This window comes from Taudactylus pleione, unplaced genomic scaffold (genome assembly GCF_031769625.1).
Source record: "Taudactylus pleione unplaced genomic scaffold, aTauple2 ptg000198l, whole genome shotgun sequence".
NCBI classification, from domain to species: Eukaryota; Metazoa; Chordata; class Amphibia; order Anura; family Myobatrachidae; genus Taudactylus; species Taudactylus pleione.
In genome coordinates, this window is record NW_028284600.1 from 9,936,252 (window position 1) to 9,963,050 (window position 26,799).

The following is a 26,799-nucleotide window of genomic DNA, read 5'->3' on the forward strand; positions in this document are numbered from 1 at the left end:
TCCACTTGCCCCTCCATGTCTCTCCATTTGCATCTCTAGTAGTTGGTGCAAGAAGTTAAAAAGTAGTAGTTTCTAAAGTAGCTGGATTGCTTATTTCTCATAATAATTCCATTTGCACAGTTAAAACAGTGTGTATTTTTTGTTCTACAGTATATGTGTACATATATAAGTATACAGTGTATAGTTTATATACACACACATAGAATATCATACTGTAGGTCCCTATGTGGGTGTATAGTATACTCAATGCTTTAACAGTAGTTATGCTGCAATTACAATATTCAGTATCACATTTTCATCGGGATTCTTCAAATTTTGTGAGAGAACCACAAAATAGAATATGATGCAATTTGTAAGTTAAACACATTTGTGTCAAAATAAAGTATAGCAACAATGTATTGTACTTGTGTCAACATAGAGTTTTACTACAGTACAGTGCATTCATATAGTAAATATAGCATGGAGGGTGGGGCCATGAACGCAGGGAATTACAGCAATGCCCAGAACTCAGGATGCTTATGGGAGCTGTAAGGGCAGCGGTATGCATGCCTGAAGCATCCTAAGGATGCTCCAGGCGGCCCTGCTGCAGAGATTCTAGCTGCAAGGTGGCTGGAAAGACATCCTGATAGCCAGATGCAGGGGTCATGGGTGAGCGACGGTGCCACCCACAGAGCTCTGCGCTCTCTGCTGCCGCACCGTTTGCACACCCCTAGTTACGGTCCTGGTTAGCTGTCACCCTCAAGGACCCATATGGGTGTTCTCTATATAAGGTAAAAGATACATTAAATCTCAGATGGTCTAATACCCACAGATCATACAGTAGTTTCTATTTATACAGTAGGTACACTAGGTACATGGAAGATCGTCAGTCAATGTTGACTAAGTTTGGCCCTCAGTGGATTGATCCTCATTCTAGTCTCTCTTGTCACAAACACATTTCAACAATTATTTTTTTTAACCCAAAATTTGTGCGGACATTCTCCGCCAAAGTATGCAACTTATGATTTTTTTGGGGGGTCATTTATCATTAAAGGGTACTGAAAGGGTACTGAAATAATTCCCCACATTTTTTGCCAAAATTAAAATAGGGATTTTGCCTTTTTTTTCTCCTGGTCTGGGATGGAGAAAACTTCTCTCCAGTTTTTTTTCTCCACTTTCGCTTGTTTGCCGTTTTTTTGGGGGGGAAATTTCACCTTTTTTTGGTGAAAAACAGCCATTTTCGTGGGTAATTGAATATGGCCCCTAGTAGTAGGAACGGAACTCTGTAGTTAAGTGAGGAATGTCTGCAGTCTTAAAGATTTTTTTACTTTTATGCTGTCAAAGTTTCTATAAATACTTTTTTTTTCTAGATATGTTTCGTACTGTGATACTAAAAAGTACTGTACAGTATTTTGTGGATATTACAAGTTCATAGTGTATGCAGTGGCGTATCTATAATGGGTGCAATGTGTGCGGGGCACACGGGCCCCCGGATCCAGGGGGGCCCCTCACCGCACACACTGAACCCATATTTTTTTTAAACTTACCTGTCCAAGGTCCCGCGTCAGGTGTCACCGCTGCTCAGAACACCGGGAAAATGTCCGCCACGGCCATTTTCCGGCGTTGTGCGCATGCGCAATAGACTCCGGGCACACTCTAGTGCCCTGTGGCTGGCCAGCCGCATCAGTCGGCTGCCAGCCACCAGGGAGAGAGGAGGGGGCCCCACACAAGGAGTGCACACGGGCCCCCTCCTCTCTTAAAACGCCCCTGAGTGTATGTCTGTAATAAGAGACTCCTATACTTCAGTACATTGTTTGACCTATTTTCAAGCTGCAATTGGAGAGAACTACTCCTATCGAACTTGCATTTAAAATTATTTTGGGGAAAAAACACTGATTGGACATTCTCTATGGTTACTCAGCTCACTGGCAGTGCCTGGAGAAGATCACCCATTAGATGTATTCCGTTTGGATAATTTATCCTCAAAAAGGTTTTTTCATTAACTTTGTATCCGAGACAGTCCGGAAGACACTTTATTATTGTGTATGCTTTAGTAGTATTGTGGGAATTGCCTTATTTTTCCTTGGCTGCAGTCTGGATTACCCACTTTGACACCAACCACAACTTACCATTTTTATGCTGTTGTACATTACTTTGTAATGGGCTGCCTCTTTTTTCTACTTTGTCAAATTACACTTTTGCAGATGACTGTCCTGTTTCAGACAGCTGCAAACAAAAAAACTATCCTTTTGGCAGGTAGAACGATATAATGCGGTATGGGGTCACATGGGCGACTGTTACAATGGCAAAACCACAATGTCGACTCTAGAAGGCCAACATGGTTAAACATGTGGACAATCTCAGAATGTTGATATGATCACAATGTTGACATCTAAAATGTCATCATGTGACATATCAACATGCTGCATGTCAACCTAATGCATGTTGACATAACCTACCACACACATACAATACAGGTACTGTACAACGATAGGTTTAAATGGCCTTAGCTATTACAGTTAGACACCAGGGGGTATATTTACTAAAGTGCGGGTTTTTAGAAGTGGAGCTGTTGCCCATAGCAACCAATTAGATTCTATCTATTATCTTCTAGACGGTACTAAATAAATGTTAAGTAGAATCTGATTGTTTTGCTATGGGCAACATCTCCAGTTCTAACAGCCCACACTTTAGTAAATATACCCCCCATAGTTTGAAAAAATTTTATGGAAAGTTTCCACTAACCTGTACATAGACACAACCACTCCCGGTGGATGTCACCGTGTACTCTCCAGGTATGGTTGGCAGTGATGCTCTGTGGAGCAGCAGCCGGTTATTGTTGTCCACATGAAACTGCTGCTGAAAACCAGTTTTAGAACTGACAGTCACAGTCACATCACCCTTATCACTGAATGTGACCTCTGCATACTTGGCTAAGGACTGAATAGCCACAACGGTGTCCTGTGGATGGGAAAATAATCAGTTTGTAAATGTGACAAATCTATATTGTAAGATAGTTTTAAATCTTATTCATAAGGTGCCAGCCAATCAGCTTCCAACTGTAATTTTTCAAACACAGCCTGTGAGATGACAGTTGGGAGCTGATTGGCTGGCACCTTATCACTTTTCACTCTGTCTCCTAACACTGCTTAGTAAATAGACCCCTAAGTTAATTTACAATAGCTCATAGCAGGAATCCAAAAGCTTTGCAAGAAAGAATACACACAATTATGGAAAACGTATTGATTCATACTTTAAGATGATGAGGTCTTCAAGGGATGTGAAAACTCACATTTTCCGACAGCAGAAGCTGGATGAAGCTGTTAGAATTTATGACATTGACTTCTCTATGTAGGCTAAGTACTTCAAGGTATGGAGACTAGATATTGGGGGAGGGTTCTCTTATATCAGCAGGAGGAAGCTGAGCCCTTTTCTCCCACAAAAGAAGTGGACTTTTATAGAGGCTCCATACTGTATATCAAATATATTTCCTATGGGATGTCTGTTCACCCGGGGCAATTTGATGGAAGGTACATGCACACAAATCACAATGTTATTATATTATTATACGAACACACAAGTATGAGAAATGTAATGAAGAGACGTCCAATGTTCCCTTAATCTCATCATTTATTTTAGACATAAATGATGATTAATTGAGCAATATTATGTCAAAATTTTAATTTATAGAGGTTGGGTTTAAAAATGACAATGGCCAGGACCTTAAATAATGTTTTACTTTACCACCATACACATTTCCGTCTCTGCTCGCAGTCCTGCAGATACTCTAGGTGCATTTACAGAAAGGAAAATTCACTTTGTATCTTTCTCTTACTGTTGCATTACTGAGCTTTATTGCCTCTGGATTACTTTTTTCCCCACAATGCTGCACTCTCTATTATCACCTGTGTAGATGAGTATCCTCCATATGGATTTTGCTGTTTGCTCAACCAGTTCACAATCTGCGAAGCTTTGCCCAGGTCTTTTATGGAGTCTGAGACAAGAGACAGGAGCACGTAGGCCGCTAACTCCACCTCTGCAGATGGGGCTCGGTACCAGTATGGAACATCAGAGGCAGGAGCAGACTCCCGTTCCCAGTGCAGCTGTCCGTCTGTAGATACAAAGTGATAAATACTATTAAAATATACATAGATAATAAACAAATACATAGGACATTAGGAATCACTATGAATAGAAGGATATGCAGTAAAATCAAATAATCAGAGCTAACCCTAAATTAAACTCCATACCTCTGGTCTAGATAAATGATCCCACCATAAGCTATCCTGCTTTATAATGATATCCAAAGAAAGTACAAGTGCCCTTTGGTATACATAACAGTTACAGACTACATTGGAACAGACCGGGTAGAATCAAGTTCTCAGCTCAAGCCTGGAGTGCAAGATGGAAACATCTGCCATGAGATGTCCTAGAGTAGGGTAGACTCCAGCACAGATAAAATTGAACAAAGGGAAATAGTACTGTATATACAGCAGCGTGTAATTGTTCTGTACAATTAGGTATTCCAAAAATGTGATGTTTTAGAAAACTCTACATTTGACCTCAAGGGAGCCTGTAGTGTTTTAATACGGTTTTCAAGGCTTTTCTAGCTCATCAAATGTACAGTACACATTATATTTCTATTTCACCTTTATGTGTTATACGGTAAACACTATGGTGCTGATTCTCAGTCACACGCAAAAGCGCACACATCAGCGTCTGTTGACTGTCGCCCGTCTGCGGCATTATGCAAATGGCCTGCAAACTCATTCCCTTGTGTACATTCGTGCGGCCTAATGTGCAGTGACTGAGACATCAACTGTTAGTGCCCATGCACGCTGTAATACTGATTAGTCATCCTCCTACGCCACCAACTGTCGCACCACCGAATCTGCACTCACCCTACAGCAGGCACAGTGTCTCCATCTGTCCACGGCCTCCTATGAGAGTGGCTGTGCATCCGGGAATGCAACCGCTTGCATTGACACACCCAGGACACTCACATAATGGACCCAGACCATTTTTGCATGCACTAGTAGCCACCACCTAGTTACCACTCAGGAACGCCCATCACTTATCTTCCTGATCGCAACAGCATTTTTGTGCGATCACTCTGAGTAATGCATGCACCATAGGAGGTTTCAGAATTTTCCATGCATATACAGTTGTCAATAATCATGGAACTACATGAACATCGGCATTGTGTGGGGATGGCGTGCAGTTCTAAATCAGGCCCTATGTTACACTTTCCTTTTCTTGGTTTCTTTCATAAACATAAGGCAAATCTACTTTAGGCTCCCTCTCACCAGTATCAGTGGCGTGCCAAATGGAAGAGCAATTTACTTATTGTAGGGCCAACCTCAATATTACATGTGGATCATATACACATTGGGCCTGATTCTGAGTTGGACACTGCAGTGTCCGTGTGTGTCTTGTGCTGGTATTGCTTCTGCTACTTTATGCAAATGCCGCTACAAGTCCTTCCCCGGGAGTGTAAAGATACTTAACTAATGCTTGGTGCATCTTTCAACACAATCATCAGTCGTACCATTGAAGCTTGCTCCAGCCCCATCCTAGGTGCAGATTCTCCATCACAGTATGGCCTCCAATGTGAACGATTAGGCACCTAAGTTAGCAACCACTATCAGTGACATGTCTGTGACACTCCCATCACAGCTGCGACTCTCTGCAAACATGCGCAGTGCGACAGAGATTCATGTGTAACATGCACACCTGGTTGATTGATATCACGAGAGATATCGTTGCAGGATTTTCACTCATGCAGACTCAAACAGAGAAGGGATTGTGTTTTCTAAAGTTTTATTTATATAATTGCAATAATTTCTGCAGAAAAAGCATTTACTACCAACAATAAGTATAACAACTATATCGACACACTAAATAACAATAGTAATTAAATTTGCCGAAGCTTTATTGAACAGGTTTGCTTCTTTCTTGGGCTGCAAAGTAAGTGGATACAACATATATAACAAAGCTAATATATTACGATTCTGTGAGAAATCAATTCTGAAGAGTTCTTTAATTATTTCAGTCACTAACCCCTCCCTTCGTTGGTGCACATTGACAGTATAAACGTTTCTCTTCTCTTATTTTAACTGTGAGGAAATGGCTTACTCAGTCTTAAGCTGGCCACACACTAAACAAACTTACATCCAACCAGCCAACTAGTTGATTGGTTGGAATGAAAATCTGGTAAGGTATGAAAGCAAATGACAGTCAGCAATTTGCTCTCAAACGCTGGAAAATGGACAAAAACTGTTGTTTGAACAAATTGATTAGATCAAACATTTAACAAACTTGTCTGAACGACCATTTTCATCTGTTTTCTGGCATTTAGGAGCAAATTGCTGATCATTTACTCCCATACGTTACCAGATTTTCATTCCAACCAATCATCTAGTTGGCTGGTTGGATGTAAGTTGGTTTAGTGTGTGGCCAGCTTTAGGGTATACTAATGTTCTATGCGGCTTATTAAAACTGTATTGGTACTTGGATGACGTAAGCCCGGGCCTGTGTTGACACTGAAGGTGGTTTACTCTGCCTACACTGGTGTAATTTCCTGACAGGTATCAAGGTCCACTGTATAGTAAGCTGAGCCTCGTAAGAATAAAAACAACAAGTATTCAAGGTGCTATCAGTTAATACACGTTTAGATGGCATATACCAATATTTTAATTCACATAAAATCACATAATACAATAAACATATTTCACATACACTAAACAGTAATCCTGCCAAGAAATTTAAAATGCACAGAGAAAGCTCCTTGTTCAAAGGCCGTGTGTTGAATGCTTATACCACAGCTTACGCTATTATGTAACAATTTCAGCAAGCAAAATCAATTTTAAGTTGTTAGTATCCAATCTCTGGAATTATATAGCAATTCGCTTTCCAATAGAAGCTTGTTTTTGTGGCTGAAAATGTAATTAAGTCCCTTTCATGAAGTACACTGAATATCCAGATATAAAACACAAATGTGAGCTGTCTTATAGCAATCTCTGTTCATCAGCAGTATGGTACTTTTGTGTATCCACAAATGATCCTTTATAGGAAAAGATAAGGTTGAACCAAAACAGTTTGATTGAAGAAAACAGGATCTTTTCCTTTTACTGTGTATAAATTAACACAGATCCACTGTTTAGTGAGGACACAAACTAGCAGTCTCTGATCACTAGCATGGTACTTTTGTTTTATAAATGTATATAGATCCTTATGGAACTTTTCACAGGAGGGGAAGAGCTTTAATAAGGTAAGAAGTATTCGCTATGTCCCTCTGCAGCATGTGTGATTAAGCACCTTTCCCCAAGTATGTGAGTCCAGATCCTTTACACCACTAGCCGGACCAAGTAAGTTTCTCACCGCCACTCGTTATTGCTCTCACGGCTTCAGCGCTGTAATCCTATGGTGACCAATCTGCTATCTTCACTGTGAGACATCTTCTACGCGTTTCTCCGCCTACTTTCTCAGCGGCTTCCTGAGGAATTCCTGCTGATCAGAGACTGCTAGTTTGTGTCCTCACTAAACAGTGGATAGAAACCAATGTCTTTCAGGCTACATAGACAAATGTCTTTATTGTAGCTGCAAAAGGTTTAGCTAGTACAAGTGAGTCTATTAACTTGAACTGCCTGAAATGGGACTGAGTATATGATTGTGGTTTTATTCTTCTCTTGTTAGAAGGTTCTAATAGTTGAAATGTAGATTACCATGTAGCTGTCTCCATTAACTCTGATGGTGTGTTATACAGCTCACAGACCTGTTCTGCGGTTCAGCACTCTGGACTGCAGTCTCTCTGCCTCTCCGGCTTCCAGCCACGGGAGAATTCTGGGCGGTTCAGATCGCACTGCTTCCTCTTTCAGTGTCTGCTGCGGCTACCTGTAAGGTCCGTCCCTGGCAGTCTCCTCACACCGCTGGTAAGACCCACTCTCCTCTGCGTGGAACTCCTCCTCTTATAACCTGCAGTCATGTGCGAGTCCTCTTCACGCTGGCCACTCGCACTGCTTCTGCCACTGTACTTTTGGGTTCTTTATGGGGCCGTCTCGCCTAAGCTGTGTCATGTAACTATTTCATGCAGTGTATATATGAATTGGTTCTGAATAAAATATGTAGACATATATTTCTTTCAGTGCACATATATGAAATTCCCCTACATCATACTCGCACTGGGGTATCGCCCATGCGCAGTAGGAAAGCAAATCTCTGATCTGCATCTAACATTTACACTGTGCATGACTCATGAATCAGGCCCATTGTCTCATAGGGGGAGATTTATCAAAGCTTGGAGAGAGATAAAATAGAGATAGATAAAGTGCCAACCAAACAGCTCCTAACTGCCATTGAGCCGATAGGTATGTGCTGATTGGTTGGTACTTTATCTCTCTACACTGGGGATCGGTTTGAAAGACCGCCGGACCTATGTCCGATGGTTTATATACTGACAGCGGAACACTGTCAGCATCCAAAATCCCGATATTAAGTATTTTAACTATTAACCCCCTAACCCTCCTTTAGGGGTGCCTAACCCTAACCTTCCCCCTAGTCCCTAACAAAATGCTCTGTCCCTGGACTTCCTACCTAATTTATGATTGCAATCACCTGTGTTGAACTAGTTAGATGATGAGTCAGGTGTTTCCCCACAGGTGTCTGCAATCATACATGATGAGGGAAGTCCAGGAACAGGGCATTTTGTACCTGGTGGAACGGTCATGTTGGAGGGTCTGCATCATGCTTATATCACCTTTCCTCTCATTGCAATGCAGCAACAGTGAAGAAAATGGAGAAGTGGACAAATTAAGAAGCTGCCCAAAGCAACCAATCAGTTTTGAAGTAGCATTTATCAAGTACACTCTTTAAAATGATAGGTAGAAGCTGGTTGCCTAGGGCATTTCCCACACTTGCCACTTATCCACTATTGTTCCATACTTGTAGGTGTTTGATTTGAGATACCGGAGCCCTCAGACCAGTGAAGTGAGTGGGGTCTGGCAGGATGTTCCTGGAGTGTTTCCCAGGATTAGGCAAGTATGTATTGTTCAAGTATATTTGTATAAAATACATATGCACCATATATACCTGTAGCTAGGTCTATTCCTTACCGCCTCGCACAGCTTTAGCTTCCAATTTATCCATCAACATTTTCCTGAGCTCCGTCTCTCCGCACAAAGTGAAGGTGTAGGACAGCAGAGCCTGGGTGTATACGTTGGTCACATCCACAGCAGCCTTCCGCAGGCAGGACACAGCGTCCCTGACCAGAGGATCCTGCCAAGGAATTGGATATGTATGAGTCTCAATATTGTGATGGAATTAATGATAAAATGCAAATAAATAATTAACTAATGTATTGTATTTCAGGGCCTGATTCACTACGGATCGCTACTGCTATAGTATGCTACTCCACTGCGATCGCTATGCCATTGCAGCACTACACAAGGACGCCCACTTTACCTTACACAAATCCGTAATGTTTAGAAACCATCGGTACCATTGAGTACAATCGCAGCCTCACACACACTTGCACAAGCTCTGACCTTACTCAGAAATTGCAAACTTCATCGCACGCTATGAGTCCTCAAGCTGCCTACGGCATTGCAGTGGATAATTTATGTACGCCCCTGTAACAGTGTTTAAATGCACTGGCACGCCTGAATATCCCTGACCACCACCCACAAACAGCACTTCCTGTCAATCACTCTGCGATGGGTCTACGTAGTCACTGCAATCACAGTCCTGATCGCAGTGGAGTACTCGCGCATGCGCACTGCGATGCCCAGTATGCAACAATCGGCCGATTGCATGCGTATTAGCAACTGCGATCCTTGCTGAATCAGGACCTAAGTGAGTAAAAACAAGCAATGAACTGAAGGTATTAAATTTTTTTAGTTATCAAAACTAAATTAATTGTTTTTGGAATTTATTTCATTAGCTTAATCTTGTGCTTCTTTCTTTTGATCTGTGCATTGTTCTATTGACAGTCTTCCGTAACATGAAAAAAAGAAATACAAAGAAACAAACGGACATCAACTCTAAATGTTAAGTAGAATCTGATTGGTTGCTATGGGCAACATCTCCATTTCTAAAAACTCTCACTTTAGTAATTATACCCCAATAAATTGATTGCTAATTGTGATGATTTTTTTATAATTTGGTTTGTTTCTTGGTCTGTATTTGTCTATTTGAGCTGTGCTTTCCATATAGTTTTAGTGTTTCACCTGATGTATAAGTGCCTGATTCTGCAAGTATCGTAATTGCAAAGCTGCACGCAGGCTATAGATATATGATGTATGCACGCAGGCTATAGATATATGATGTATGCCCGCAGGCTATAGATATATGATGTATGCACGCGGGCTATAGATATATGATGTATGCACGCAGGCAGCTTTGCAATTGCAAACCTTGCAGATATGGTAATGCAGCAGGAGGCATCACACCCCCTGTGCATTACTTATCCGAGCTGCGTGGTCCAACACAGCATTGGGTAATCTGCGTACCATCAGTTTAGAGAAAGAGGCCAGGAAATCTCCATCAGCCGACAGAGATCCTGGCTTCTGAGGGCATCACCGCCCCCTCCCCGGCCCCAGCAGACTGTCTGTATGTGAATGACATCATAAATATCTGCTGGAGCAGAGAATGGAATCGTTATGATTTACCGCTGGATGCTTGTCTGGCGGTTGGAATCCCGACAGCGGCTGCCCGACATGGGTGAAAATCATGATCGTCCCCAGGTAAGTATTGACTAACCTAACCTCCCCCCCCAACCCTAACCCTCCTTAGGGGTGCCTAACCCTAACCTTCCCCCCAGTGCCTAACCCTAATCCCCCCTCTAAGTGCCTAATCCTAACCCCCCCTTCCCCTAGCCTAACCCTAACCTCCTGGGGGGGAGCCTAACCCTAAGTCCCCCCCGGGAGCCCTATACCTAACCCTCCCCCCCTGCGGCTGTCCGCGCTCGGCGCCTGGCATCACTTTGATCGGGATGCTGAGTGCCGGTCTCCCAGCGTTGGTAAATTGACAGTCATCTAGATTTAGATGCCTGTCATTTAACTCTCGCCGGAATAAATCAGTCGGGAAGCCGGCTGTCGGGATTACATTCGATGGCTTCCCGACTGCATACCCAGAGAATGTCTGCATGTGAACTGCCTTAATAAATATATGCTGGAGCAGAGCGACATTCATAATCAGAAGCTGCGACACAGTCTGATTAAACAGAATAATGGTGTATTATATATATATGATTTATAACACTACATATGCTCCTAGGAGAGATAATAGAGCACTACATCAGAAGATAAATAGCATGAAGTGAACTTGCCTCAGCTACAGATGTTATTCATCTAATTAACAATTATATCACTCATGCTATTTCATCATATACTAGACGGAGGGAACTTTATGATACTTTCCACTTAGGCTGTTATTATGTTGGTAACACTTATAACCTTGAATAAGCCGGTGTATATTATGTTTTGTTAAAACAACCACTGACATTTACCTGGATTGGATACACACATTCAGGTTTATCTATGATTACTGATTTTGAACCATATGTCAGAATCGCTATTGTATGACTAGACACTATGGTTTGAAAACAGCTTTTATAACAAGAACTATATTATTATACTTTGATCCTAAATGCTGCTCTAAATCAGGAACTGCTCTTCAAGAATTAGTGAGAGGCAGACGGTTTCTGATATTATTGTGTGTGTGTCATGTAGTAAAATAATTGGATATATAATCAGAATCATCCAGGAATATATGTTTATTTTGTCTCCTGACTAAAGCTGGCCATACACGGCACAATTACCGGGGCGATCCGCTCGATATCCGCGAATCGCCCTGATAATTGTAGCGTGTTTACGGGCGACCGAGAGTTAAATATTGCTCCAGCATGCCCGTCCGATGCGATATTTAACAGGTAAACTGCCGGCCGCATCGGGCAGTGTATGCCCAGCCGCAGCCGACAGACAGACATTTCCTGTGTCTCCTCCCCCGGGGGCGGAGCAGAGATGTCTCCTCCCCCGGGGGCGGAGCAGAGATGTCGGGCTGATACACTGTGAGAAATCTCACAGTGTATGCCACGGACATCTGCGGCTGGCAGGCTGCCAGATAAAATGTCTGTCGGTCAGACAGGCATTTTATCTGGACGTGTATGCCCAGCTTTAGATATAATAATATGATAATCAGACACAAATAAGATCTATTTTGAAGTATATATCTTTGTTCTTTTAGTATAGGAAACAAAGTGCATATCATTTCAGCAGGTTAAGAGGTTGGATAGTTCAACAAAATAAAATACAGTGTTAGCACAGGATATTGCAACATTGTTTAATTGTTGACCAGTGGTCTGAAATAGTTGCCAAATATAATATGAAAGATCCAGACAGAATTAAATAGGAAAATTGTGAAGCTACATATATATTGGCACACTAAACCACTAATAGGGGTATTCAATATGGGTGTTTTTTGTGTTAATATCGCACTTTTTAACGTTTTTGCGTTAATATCACTTGTTTTAGTTTTACACTATTCAATATCAAAGACTTATCGCAGTTTTGAAAAGTCTTTGATAAAAAATGGTGATAACTTTTCACCATTGAATAGGTGTCGAAAAAAAGTGCAGAATTGGGGTTTAGGGGTGCAGGCTTAAAAAAAATAGCCTGCACCCCTGAGAATGACATTTAAAAAAGAACTGTGTCAAAAAAAGTTTAAAAAACAAATAAGGACACCCCAAAAAATGTATTTAAAAATTGGGGTGCAAACAAAAAAAAATGGGAAAAAATTGTTAAACAATAGGCAAATAGGTTCAGGGCTATTCTGCAAGTATGCGGCAGGTGTTTTCTAGAATAGAATTATAGCGGCAGGTGCACAAATGCAGAATTTTTTAAAACTTACTTTAGGGACACCAAAATATGCTAGTACCCATTTTCATGTACCCCAAATTTGATGGGACCACTTAAAAAAACTAAAAAAATAACCTAAGTACTCTTCTGCAACACTTCTTCAATGTCGGGAAAAAAGCACCTGCTGCGGCTATTTAAATCCCCGACTTTCAATTAAAGGCTAAAACAAGGGTATCCATAGTGATCCCCCATGTTTTTACAACTTTAGGGGGGGTCTTACAATTATTTTAAGGAAAAATTGGTAACTTTACGCAAATCCAACTTCGGAGTTTCCCGTTTTCGTTAATTTTATTTTGAATACGGGGATAAGTGGGAGAGCGCACCAGACTTAACGCAGAAAAAAAACTCCGATATGAAACGTTAACTTCGGCAGTGAAGTTATCGTTTCATATTGAATACTCCTATAAATCCCATATTTAAAGAACTCACAATCTTCAACACAGATTTTATTAAAAAATAAATATTTCACCATCCTTTTTAGAATAATTCATTTTATATGTAATTAATAAAAGTTATATACAACATTTATATGATTTTGTGCACCTATACATTATACTTTTTTGCTAATGTTTGGATGTTTGTTTATAGTGGGTAGCACCTCTCCCCTAAGGAAGATACATGTGTGAATTAATATTGGAGAATATATAATATATGAAACTGGTGCGGTTATATCTCTAAACTTCTACAAAGGCTACCATTGGATAAGAGACCGATTAGGTGATACAGACAACATTGCTGCGCCCATTACCACCGCTGCGGGAACTCCAATATTGAGAATCGCGTGGAAGTCACCTGAGCCCTGGGGAGAATATTCAGCATGTTACCCACCGCTGCACCTGACGTCTGACCGCGCTTCCTAGTCAGGGGAAACCGGCGTTGTGGTAATTAACAGTCATTCCCAGGCTGAATCCTGACAGATTAATGCTACATTTCATAGGAAATATAAAGTTGCACAGTATTTGTTCGCTGCATGCACTTACCTTGCATGCAAATAAATAAATACATGCATTTGCACCCCTTGCATTACAGCATGGCTCTTCCAGGAGCAAATTGCTTCTATTTTTTTTTTGCTTTTTTAATGTTAAACATATTTAATTGACTTCGAACTCAGGCCCTGATTCAGAGCCGGACGCTCTGACAGAGCGCTCGCTCTGTATCAGGGCTGGCCTTCTGGTTGTTTAGAACGGCCTCCTGGCCGCTCGCATAGCTATAGCGAGCAGCCAGGAAGATGGTCGCGATGGTCAAGACCATCACGACCATCAGGCTTGTAACGAGACCCTTGTGGTAGGGTCTCGTTGCCGCAAGCCCCAGAGAGATTTCGGCTCTAACAGAGCCAAAATCTCTCCCACTGACATCACTCGTGATGTCAGTGGGGCCGCCCCCAAACGGAGGCGTTCACATGGGAACGCCTCCGTTTGGGCAGCCACTCCCCCGGCCCACCCACCAAAGGGGGCAAGCTGTCACTCAACATCGACAGCACACCCCCTTTGGTGCGAGACCCAGAGCCACGGAGTGCCCGTCAGTATCCGGGTCTCGCGCATGCGCACGACGGAGCCAGCTCCGTCATGCGCGTGCGCACTGGCCCACCATCGACCCGGTTGCGAGCGCACAGCGCTTGCGACCGGGTCTGAATCAGGCCCTCAGGCCCAAAGTGACAGTGCTGGTATTCCTTCCAATTACTACTTCACTCAGTGTACTTTTTTTAAATCCCTGTGAATTACCAAAGCATGGTACAGTATATGGTCTTCTAACACAATGTGCACAATATTCTAATACGGGCAGCTAAATTATTCTACAATTCTACATTCTTGTAGCATAAAGTAGAACATTATTATCTACATGATATTGGTCACCCACCTCTACAGACACGCCAGCCTCCAGAAGAGCTGTAGTTACATAGGCAGAGAGGGAAATTCCGTCTTCTACTCCACCCTGTAAAAAAAACAGATTATGGGATGCAGTTATACTCAGCTGACATAATTAGAAAGAAAGAAATCTAGAAAATGTTTTTTAAACAAAAACAATACAAATTAGAGTTGTGTGATTTGGGTTTCCTGAAATACGAACACACCTTAACTTAGGGGTTCTGAGTCCAATCGAGTACCAGTTTGTAATCACTATGGGATCTATTGTTAGTTCTGAAATCGGATTTAAAAACCAGTATTGCATGTAAACAGGTCCAAATTACATGATTTTAGCAGTTTTTATTGATTTTTAATAATTTTTTTTACCAAACCAAAACAGAGCATTGGGATATTCTTTATTACATGTTCCAATTGTTTTTGATATATTACTTGGAGTTCAACTGAAAATGATTATTTTATTTATTAATTATCAGTTCTTTTTATAGTGCATACATATTCCGCAGCGCTTTACAGAGAATGTTTGGCCATTCACATCAGTCCCTGCCCTAGTGGAGCTTACAATGTACAGTATGTTCCATAGCACATGTACATGCAAACTTATAAATATGTACTGTACTAGGTTATTTATTTATTTAATTTTGTCAGGAGCCAATTAACCTACCAGTGTATTTTTGGATTGTGGGAGGAAACTGGAGCATCCAGAGGAAACCCACGCAATATACAAACTCCACACAATACACTAACCATGCTGCCCAATTTGTTTCTCTACCAAATTGCTAGGTGTGGAGTGTAAATGACTGCACTTCTGTGCACGGCTAGAAAGTCCTCTAAAACTTGGCTTTATCCAATGCATATTGTACTTGGCAAGGATCTCCATCACTTCTCCCATCTCCTGCCCGCAGCCCATGCTCCTCTACCAATGCTGCCATCTTGCTTTACAAACCATGTACCTTTGTGAAAGTCTAGGCACACTGTCTACTTAGTGAAAGTCTAGGCATATTTATGAGCTGGTCTAAAGCTGTTTTTTCACTACATAGCAGACAGAATGTGTATATATATATATATATATATATATATATATATACACACACACACACACACACACACACATTTGTTATATAGGTCTACTGGGATGTGGTCAATATCTCCATGGCAGGTTAGAATGCCGATGTCGGAAACCCTTCACTAGTCATAATACTGGCACTGGCATCCCAACCGCCAGGATCCCAAAGGTAAGTACTGGTGTTAGGTACTAAGGGGGAGGGTTAGATTTAGGGTGTGGGGAGGGGGAGGTTAATTTTAGCCACTAGGGGGGAGGTTATTTCAGACAATGGGGAGGGAAGGTTAGGGTAGGGAGAGGTGGAGGGTTTGGATACCTACCGGCAGGTGTCAGTATCCTAACCCTGTCAGGATGCCGGCATCAGGATTTTGACCACCAGGATCCCGAGCCCATCCACTACTGGGTATATCATAGATCATTTGATCTCAATTTGCTCATATACACAACATACAGAGAGACAATTGCAATTAAAGTTGATAAATGTAGACATTGATATCACAGTGTGTGCACACACATGACCCTAGATCACAAGCATTAAAAATTCCAAATATAGGGGGAGGATTATGAGAACCTTGATTGACCTAACACTGTTTCAGGTAAACTTGAGGGCACCCTTGTTGGGAACGGGACAATCCTTTCTTTCAAACCAATAATTAATCCATACTTGCCTACTCTCCTGGGAGCTGCAAGAGTAGGCAAGTCTTCTTGAATTGCTGTCGCCTCCCCCGCACCGACCAAAACATGACCGCACTTAGCAAGCAAAAGGGGGCGATGACGCGAATCGCACTGAATCACGTCTTCAGAGCCCCCGCCTCCTGCATTACAATGCTAGTAATCCCAGCATTGTAAAGCGGGGGGCGGTCCGCGATAATGCCGGCGTGCCCCCACACCACTCACTTAAGCCACCCACTGCTGTACCGACTTGGCAGCACCCTCCCGGATGGGACTGCCAAAATGTTGGTAAGTATGAAATAATCCCTGTTTTATTGTTGCCTCATCAGCTGGCAACAATGGCCAAAACACAATTTTTAAATAAATAGAAAGTCAGCGGCTCTTTTAGAAATTTCTGCCCCCAAATGGGGTACCATGTTTTTTGGGACACCAGTAGATATTCAAAAATGACAATCCCAATTTTATAACAATGCAATAAAAAGTCTTTCTTTGTAACTATTGTGCATTCAAGGCTGTAATGTTTCTTTTTTCTCTTTGGTTGGGATGTAAATGTAAAAACTGTGGTCAAACTTCTCTTGTATATTAAAATGGTACCAGATACCAGGAGATAGCCACTATAACCCTCAGGCTCAGCAAACCCCATATCATTTTTATGTTGCTCCGACATGCTCTTATTATTATTGTGCATTGACCCCCATGTTTTGGTTTTGGATCTAAATTCCTCTGCATATTTTGGTTGATCACCCACTTGTATTTTAGGTTTGGATTTGGTTTTAGTTTGGTAGACTCTTTTTTGGATTCCTCAAAAAACACCAAAAATTATGTAATTTTGACCTGTTTACATGCAATCCAAAACCTGAGTTTGATTTTTAAAACCATGTTCCGAGCAGACCTCGGAATCAAGTCGTGACCTGGTTCTACTCGGAACTCCAAAAGTGATCTGAAATGGGACTCTGGACCTCATTCAGAGCCGGACGCTATTTGCGGTCGTTCGTTCCGAAAAAAGGGGTGGCTATTCAAATGCACCGTTCGCTCTTTGCGGTCTGTTCACGCCTCTATGTCTGAACGAGCAAACAAAACTTGCGGTCGTTTTTTGGATAACTACGCCCCCTGGCCGCTCGCATCCTACGTCATGTCCGCTATTTATTAGAGTAATCGAGTACATCGACCAGCGTATGAACTGCTCGCTATTTTTGTGGTTGGTTTTTCCTACCACAATCTTGCGAGCTGTTCTGACTATAAAATAACCCAGTGACGTGGTCAATGACGCTGCTGTATTAATTATGCACACCTATAAAACGCCCGTTTTGACCTTTAGGCACGCCTGTGTTCTGATCTCCACTCCCCGTTTTCAAGCACCTTCCCCTGTTACCACCCACATATGCCTCCTCCTGTCACTCAAAATAGCAGGCATTCGCTATTTAGCGAACAAATGATTTTCGTCTGCAGTGACTGGTTCGCGCATGCGTATTACGATCCGTACGCATGCGCAGTTGGGCAAACATCGCTTGGAACGAACGAGCGGGCGCTTACGAGCGGCTCTGAATCAGGCCCTCTTTTTGATTCACAAACCCTAAATGCAGTTGTTTACCCTTTTCTGGAAACCAGACCCATATATCTCTAATTATTATTACTACTTAATAATAATAATAATAATAATAATAATAATATTATTATTATTATAATCCTTATTATTATTATTATTATTAAGTAGTAATAATAATTAGTGACTTTACAGTACAGAATATTGCAGGACATGGACATGGTTATTAGTATTGCTGCATCAGTGGTAATAATACTCAAATAAGCAGCAGGACGGCAGTACCTGTTGTCATTGTAGGTAAGTAGGGAGTAGATGATGGTGTAAGTAAGGGAAGAAAAAGCAAATGAGGGAAGAGGGCCCTGCTTGTGAGACCTTACATTCTAAAAGGGAGGGGCAGACAGACAGATGTGACACAGAAAGGGGGAGGCAGTGAGCAAGGAGCAGTTGGTTAGGAAGAGAGCTGGAAGGCTTTCACAAAGTTTTGGGTCTTGAGAGCTCATTTGAAGTTTTGTAGAAAGTTGGGGAGTTTGATAGGGAGAGGGTGAGAGTTCCAGAGGTAGGGAGCAGCACACGCTAAATCTTGGAGATGGGAGAAGAAGTAATCAGTTGTGCGGAAAGGCAGCATTCATTTGTGGAGTGAAGTTAGTGTTAAGGGAGATACAGTATGTCAGAGATGTAAATAGGAGAGTATTTGATGAGGGCTTTGTAAGTTAGTGTAAGAAGTTTGAATTGGGCTCTTTGTTAAGAGAGGAGTGCACTACTTCCTCCAGTGAGGCTTCATGCCCTGTTCCAAGATGGCTGCCAAAATCACCACTGAGCATGCGCAGATGCCATCTTGTCTTTGCTGTGTAGAGTGACATGGTGGGAGATGTATGTCTCCTACTTACCTCCTTTATACCTGGTTAATACCTGCTAGAAAGCTGTTGTAGTATCCCGCACTGCTGCCCTTTTGCAGCATACACTCACCATCTGGTGAGCTATATGAAACCATGTTCCACTACATCAACAGTGTACATGTAACAGTAAGTATGGCTGTACTTCATCTGATGCAATATCAATATTGTACCTGCACACATCATTTCCAACATTCTGAAAGGGAACAAGTGTAGGGCTTGTAGGAGAGGGGAGGCAGATGATGTATGCTGGTACATTCGGGAAGAAATAGCAGAGAAACAGTTGGAGAGAAGAGTGAGAAAAGACAAGGCGAGGTCAAAGGAGGGGAGGTAGATCAGCATAAGGATGATATTGGAGGCCAAAAGAGTGGATGAGCGGCAGATTTTCTCCATTTCAAATTTATGCTCTCATCCTATAGTGCTGCGCTCTCCCTCTCTAAACAGTCATACTTTAAGAACCTCATCTCCTCTCAGTCCTCTAATCCCCAGCGTCTCTTCACTACTTTCAAATCCCTCCTTCGCCCACCCCCTCCTCGTCTCCCCTCCTTGCTCACTGCCCTTGACTTTGCTACCTATTTTACATCTAAAATCTATTCCATACGTCAGGACATCATATCCAATCAGTCCCCCAGCTTTCCACCTCCTCCTTTCCCTAGTCACCCCTCCCCATCAACTTTACCAACTCTAACATCCTTCTCCCCTGTATCTGGAGAGGAAGTCATGGCCCTCATCCGGTCCTCCCCCCCTTCCACCTCCCCCCTTGATCCCATCCCCTCCCGCCTCCTCCGCTTCATCTCTCTCTCAGCCTGCTCCCATCTTGCCCACCTCATTAACCTCTCCCTCTCATCAGGCACTGTTCCTTCTGCATTCAAACATGCCCTTGTCTCCCCCATTCTTAAAAAACCTACCCTTGATCCTAACCTTCTTTCTAACTACCGTCCCATCTCTCTCCTCCCCTTTGCCTCCAAACTCCTTGAGCGGATTGTCTACAACCGCCTTACCACTTTTCTTTCCTCCCACTCCCTCCTTGACCCTTTTCAGTCTGGCTTCCGTTCTCTCCACTCCACTGAAACTGCCCTCACAAAAGTCAGCAATGACCTCCTTGCTGCCAAATCCCAAGGCCACTACTCTCTTCTCATTCTCCTTGATCTCTCTGCTGCTTTTGACACTGTGGACCACCCTCTCCTGCTGAATATCCTTCACTCCCTTGGTCTACGTGAAACTGCCCTCTCCTGGCTGTCATCCTACCTCTCTGACCGATCTTTTTCAGTTTCCTCTCACGACTCCTCTTCCCCTCCACAGCCTCTTACAGTAGGTGTTTCCCAAGGTTCTGTTCTTGGTCCTCTCCTATTCTCCCTCTATACTTCCTCTCTAGGTGAACTCATCAGCTCTTTTGACCTCCATTATCATCTCTATGCTGATGATACTCAAATCTACCTTTCCTCCCCTGATCTCTCCCCCTCTCTTCTGACTCGTATCTCCAACTGTCTCTCTGCTGTCTCTTCCTGGATGTCCCAGCGATTTCTTAAACTTAATATGTCTAAGACAGAGCTAATCATCTTCCCACCCTCCCACATCACCTCACTTCCCACTATTTCTTTATCAATTGATGGAATAACTATCTCATCTAGTCCCAAGGTGCGCTGTCTTGGAGTTATCCTGGACTCATCCCTCTCCTTCAAACCACATATCCAGAACCTTTCACAGTCCTGTCGTTTCCATCTCAAAAATATTTCTAAGATCAGACCCCATCTCACCCAGGATGCTACTAAAACCCTCCTACACTCACTGGTCATCTCCAGATTGGACTATTGTAACCTCCTCCTATCTGGCCTCCCCAAATCCCATCTCTCTCCTCTCCAGTCTGTCCTCAATGCTGCTGCATGGCTTATCTTCCTCTCCAAACATTCTGTATCTGCCTCCCCTCTCCTACAAGCCCTACACTGGCTCCCCTTCCCTTTCAGAGTCCAATTTAAGGTTCTCACGCTCGCTCACAAAGCCCTCACCCAATCTTCTCCCATATACATCTCTGATCTCATCTCCCTTCACGCTCCTCTCCGCCCTCTTCGCTCAACTAATGCACACCGCCTTTCATGCCAGCTGATTACTTCCTCCCACTCCCGCCTCCAAGATTTTGCCCGCACTGCTCCCCACCTCTGGAACTCTCTCCCACTCCGCATCAGACTCTCCACCTGTTTGCAATCCTTCAAACGGGCTCTCAAGACCCACTACTTCATCAAAGCCTTCCAGCTATAATTCTAACTCCTTGCTACATGCTCATTCGTCCCCATCTACCCCATCTGTGTCAACCCAGTTTGTCTTCCCCCACCTTTTTAGAATGTAAGCTCTCACGAGCAGGGCCATCTACCCTCTTGTGCTTCTCCTTACTATAGTGTCATTTACTTCTTACTCACCACTAGGGCACCTAACACTTGGTTGCTTATGCTCTGTTGCTTATCTGGGTGATATGGTCACTAATGTAGCAATATATATTATCCATGTCCTGTATTGTATTGTTCTGTAAGTCACTTGTATACAATTTGTTTTTGTACTTTGTAAGGCACTGCGGAACACCTGTGGCGCCATATAAATAAATGCTAATAATAATAATAATAATAAAGGGGATGTATAGAGGGAAAATAGGAGAGGTACAAGAACAGACCCTTGGCTGACACTTTCTGGTAGAAGAAATGAGAGGAAAATGGAGTCATGAGAGGAGACTGAGAAAGAATGATCAGAGACGTAGGATTACAGCCAGAAGAGTGCAACATGACATAGACAGAGGTAGTGAAGTATTTGCAGGAGGAGAGGGTGGTCCACAGTGTCAAAAGCAGTGACAGAGAAGTCAAGGAGAATGAGCAGAGAGTAGGGGCCCTTGGATTTGGCAGCAAGGAGGTCATTGCTGACTTTAGCGAAGGAAGTGTCTGTGGAGTGGAGAGGATGAAAGCCAGACTGAAATGGGTTAAGCAGGAAATATTTGGCAGTTGTATACAGAAGTAGTTTGGAGGCAAATGAGAGGAGAGAGATTGGCCGTAGTTAGAGTTTCAGGCTCAAGGGTGGGTTCTTTAAAAATGGGGTAGACAAAGGCATGCTTGAATGAGAGGACATTGTCTGCTTAGAGAGATAGATTGAAGCTATGGGCAAAATGGCACAGGCAACAGGAGAGAGGTAGCGGAGGAGGCAGGAGGAGATAGGGTCAAGGGAGGAGGTAAATGGAGTCAGGACCAAATGAGGGATATGACTTTATCTTCAGATAGGATTCTTCTTTGAGAGTGGCCACTACCGCATGCACCGCTTGATGTCCGCACATTACTTCACCTGATTCATTAACCAGGAAGTAAAGACATGGCCGGAACAGCACAGTATCATGGAGCTGTTCCAGAAGATGTATTGGAATGGTGGATATTCAAGCAGGGAATTAGGCAAAGATGTCCATTAAAGATGGCATTATAAATGTGATCATCTCACCCTTTTACTCAATCAACATATATAATTTGATTAATATATCTGTTATTTAATTCCACATCTACTACTATACTGTATAAGTAATGGAATGTATAACATAGTGCCAAATGTAATAGCCCATGATTTGGGGAGATGGTGTGGTTCCGGCATGATAGTTATTAGATTTAAAGCAGCAACCTGGTTTTACATTAACTAATTGATGTTTTAAATCTAATAACTATATTTACAGAATCTTGACAGCTCATGCAATTTGCCAACTATTACATTTGGCCTATGGTGTCCATGAAACAAGAAAACCAAACAACCCAATGGCTGTTGCAATGACATTTGTGGCTAGTAGGGGTAGAGATGTACGGAAATTAAATTGTAGTTGAGGTATAAGAAGCAAAGTATAAACTATGTATTTTTTGTTTCACGTTTTTGCTTTTGTTTGGTATACTTAGAAATTAAGAAAATATTTTATTTGCTTCAGGAACAAACATTACTCTCAATAATCATTTATATTCATCCCAATATCTTGTGTCTTTTTCTTTCTAACATTTCAGGATGTTTTCTTTACAAAGCAGGGAGTTTTTTATCCAGTGTTTTAACATCTATTAAAACTGTGTAGTAAAAATTAGAGATGTGTGGGTCCAGTTTCCAGAAAACCATCAAAAACTGAATTTAGGAGTTCCGAGTCAATCCAAGTCCACGTTTGCACCAATATGGCGTTCCGATCGAACTTAGGCCCTCATTCAGAGCCGGACGCTCTGAGCAGAGCGCACGCTCTGAATGAGGGCCGTCCTCCATAATTATGGAACGTCCTCCTGGACGCTCGTATAGCTGTGGGTCACCACCCACAGCCTATACGAGCGTGCAGGTTGATTGCCGCGATGGTCTTAACCATCGCGACCATCACCACTGTGAGCCGGAGCCTGCGGTTGAGTTTCTCAACCGCAAGGCCCGAAGTGATTTTGGCTCTATCAGAGCCAAAATCACTCCCACTGACAGCACTAGTGATGTCAGTGGGCTGGCTTCTGACGGTAGGCGTTCCCTTGGGAACGCCCCCGTCTGGGAGGCACGCCCCTGGCACGCCCACCAAAGGGGGCGTGCTGTCAATCAACATAGACAGCACGCCCCCTTTGATCAGACACAACGAGCGAAGGAAAGTCCTTCGCACGTCGCGTCTGGCGCATGCGCACGACGGAGCTCCCGCCGTCGTGCGCATGCGCAGTGCACACCATCGACCCACTTGCGAGCGGACAGCCGCTCGCGAGTGGGTCTGAATCAGGCCCTTAGTTCTGACTCAGTTTCGCTGTCTGCTTGGAAATTGTAAACAAAAGTTTGGTATTCCTGCGCACTGGCGTTTATTGGTCGGGGTATGCAGCACTTAGAACAGACATGAATAACTACACCTTCAGCAGAAAACCAGAAACCAATGAAAAACAACATGCTCCTATAAAAGAAAGGAGAGACCACCTGTCAGGATACTACATCCCCAGAGGAAGGCCTAAGGGCTGAAATGCGTTGGTACCACACACTGAATACTTGTGCCAAAACACTGTAGGGTTACCCTCCGTCCACTGATCACGTGACCGCACATGCCACTAGAGCGCGCTGTATCCGGAAGCCAGAGAAGCCGGACACACAGCGCTGCAACCATGAGGAGACCACCTGACAGTTGCCAACTCCGAGGAGAGGAAGGTGCAGCCACCGCGCGGCTTACCCCTGCTGGGAACACCGCCAATCCTGCTGTACCGACCACGGACCAACGCTTGAGGTAGACGCCCAGCGGACCAGCAGGACCAGGTGAGCCGTGTGCTGCGTCCCTGGCAAGAAGCCCGAAGTACTCCAAACGGACAGCAAACAGAAGTCCCCACATACCAGGTACTCTGCACGTTTAACCCACATCACCAAGTGCCAGCATCCACTGCAAAAGACTTGTTTATGAACAGGAAGCCACCAAGAAGGACATATACAGGTTGGGACGCCACCTGTCACTTCTTATCAGTGTCTGAACTCTTCCATACCACTATCTGTTACAACATACTCTATCCCACTGTATGTAACCATCTATAGTGTTTGTGCTGCAATAACCACATCGCAGCATACCATTGTAGGTACTGTAAAGCTGACTTACATCTATGTTTTGTAACCCATTAAATATTTGCTATATCGCTCATTGGAGATCTATCCATATAGTACCTCATTCTATTTATGGTAATATATATCCACACACCACTAGAGGTTGACTATTCAATATCTATTAACCACTAGACACCATACTACAACACAAGGGGAAGCGCAATAGATAATACACTATCACTGCTTGGAAATTGGTTTTAAAACCTGAACTCGGGTTTTGGACTGCACATAAACAGATCAAAATTAAATGATTTGGGCTGTTTTTTGAGGAATCCAAAACCGAAACTACGGAACTAAAACTGATCTGACCCCAAAACACTACAGGGTGATTTGCAAAACCGAAACCAAAACAACAAAGATGAATCCAGATCCAGAAGCAAAACACAGGAGTCAGCGCACGTCTCTAGCAAAAATACTAACACCATTGTCACATCGAATGCACCTTCATTGCATTATTGAAAAGCTTTCCCACACTGCGGAAGCAGCCGTTATCTTGACGATTATTTTTCAGCCAGGTGAAGGAGTCGTTTAGGTGTCTCTCATCTATGAAGATATAAGGTCGTGCTTTGTTGAAGGACTTCACTACAAATGCAGTCAGCCTGTGGAAAAATAACATATAGGTTCATGGACACTTCAGTAGGATATTTAGAAAACACAAAATCAATAAAGTAAACAATGACAATCTGAAGAGACTCAGTATGTGATTATGGTTATCATGGTTAGTGTTTCTCTTTCATCAGAAATCTATGTATATAAATTGTCGGGTAATTTAGCTCAGTAGATGGATCAGTGGTGCAGTGTCTGGGTGCATAATAAGGGTCCACACAGCTTTGCAGATTAAAATGAAAATAAATGACAGCATGCAGGAACAAAATAATAAATGACCTAGTCCCCATTCAGGGCACTACCTCACTTCTTGGCCCCTCTCTATAATGGGCAGCTAGTGTGCAAACATAACACAGTCTCAGTCTTTATAAACCTATCTCTCACAGGTTAAGATGCGGCTTCCTGACCTGGCTTTCTAACCACAATTTCATACAAGCACAGTCAGCAATTTGTTGTCCTTCCTGCCTGGCAAGTCTTGACATGACCTCCTGGCCAACAACTGGCCTGGCTTGACACACTGGGTTCTTTGGCTGCCTCAGTTCTCCTTAGACTGACTCGTCAGACAGCTTGACTGGTCTCCACAACCCAACCTGGGATGTAAACACACTTGTCTTTCTCAGTCCTACCATGATGTGGGTTGTTCTCCCACAGTGCCATCAGTCCTAGCTGGCATAGCCTAAATCTAATAACATGAAAGTTTAGTTCCTCCAATTTTGCCACTACCAGCCTAGTCTATATGCACCAGTGATAGGTTTTCTTTTTGGGAGTAAGCTATGACATTTGTGTTAATTTAATATTAATATATTTTTTTTTTCACAAGTCAAACAAGATCTTCTCTGATAATCAACGAGATATGAAAGAATCGAGCACCAGAAGGAAAGAGCCACAATATATACTTCTCTATTGAAACTTACTCCATCGCCAAAAAATACTTTCTCCCATCTTGTAAGCTTCAAACATTCGTTCAAAACTCACGTTTGCATCAAAGCCTATCATCCTCCTAAATCATCACTTTTTTTTCCTCCCTGTCTTTTGTAACTTCCTATTTCACCCTCAAACTGGTCTTCTTAAACCTTAGCATGTAAGCTGTGGTGGCACTAAGGGGGTGTGGGGGGTGCCAGCAGCACTGGTGACACCATCCAAGGCATGTTATCAGAGCTGCTCTGCTATTTTGTTGTCACCCCCTTCGACGTTGTCATTGAGCAGCCACACTGTGCAGTGATCCAGAGAAGTGGCTGCTGCCGGAGCACAAGACAAACCCCCAGTGTGCTGAGAACACTGCGCATGACATGCGGTCATCCCCCCAGAATGGCACACATCAGGGAGCATGGCTTCATGGGGACAAGGTCATGCCCCCTTTCATATGCACACTCCCTCTGCAATCTCCATGTCACACAAGGTGTCACCTATAGTGATGTCACTGCATGTAAGCTCTCACAGACATGGCCCTCCTCTCTTATGTTCCTCTCCACTATCCTTGCCGCCAGTGCTTCTTGTCTACCTGTCCATTTCAAAGACTCTGACCCTGTATTCTTGCCTATCTTTGTGTACAGGTACATTGAGTGCTGATCTGACTACCCCTCTACTGGCTCAGCTGGTGTTTGGCTTAATCAAGGCAAAAGATAAAGCCAAACACTGGCGAAATGCACATTGGCATTGTCCGCTGTTTTAAAATGTGTGG

At 43.0% G+C, this 26,799-nt stretch overlaps 1 protein-coding gene across 1 annotated transcript in view; it reads right to left on the minus strand.

Annotated features, from left to right (window-relative positions):
• The window catches only part of LOC148518853 (alpha-2-macroglobulin-like), a 229,079-nt gene that overhangs the window by 9,668 nt on the left and 192,612 nt on the right, over positions 1–26,799 (minus strand). The window contains exons 26-30 of the mRNA XM_088476974.1: positions 24,955–25,111; positions 14,748–14,822; positions 9,090–9,252; positions 3,885–4,090; positions 2,725–2,940 (exon numbers count right to left, since the gene is read on the minus strand). Of these exons, the coding sequence (XP_088333100.1) occupies positions 2,725–2,940; positions 3,885–4,090; positions 9,090–9,252; positions 14,748–14,822; positions 24,955–25,111 (817 nt within the window). The remainder of the gene's footprint in view (positions 1–2,724; positions 2,941–3,884; positions 4,091–9,089; positions 9,253–14,747; positions 14,823–24,954; positions 25,112–26,799) is intronic.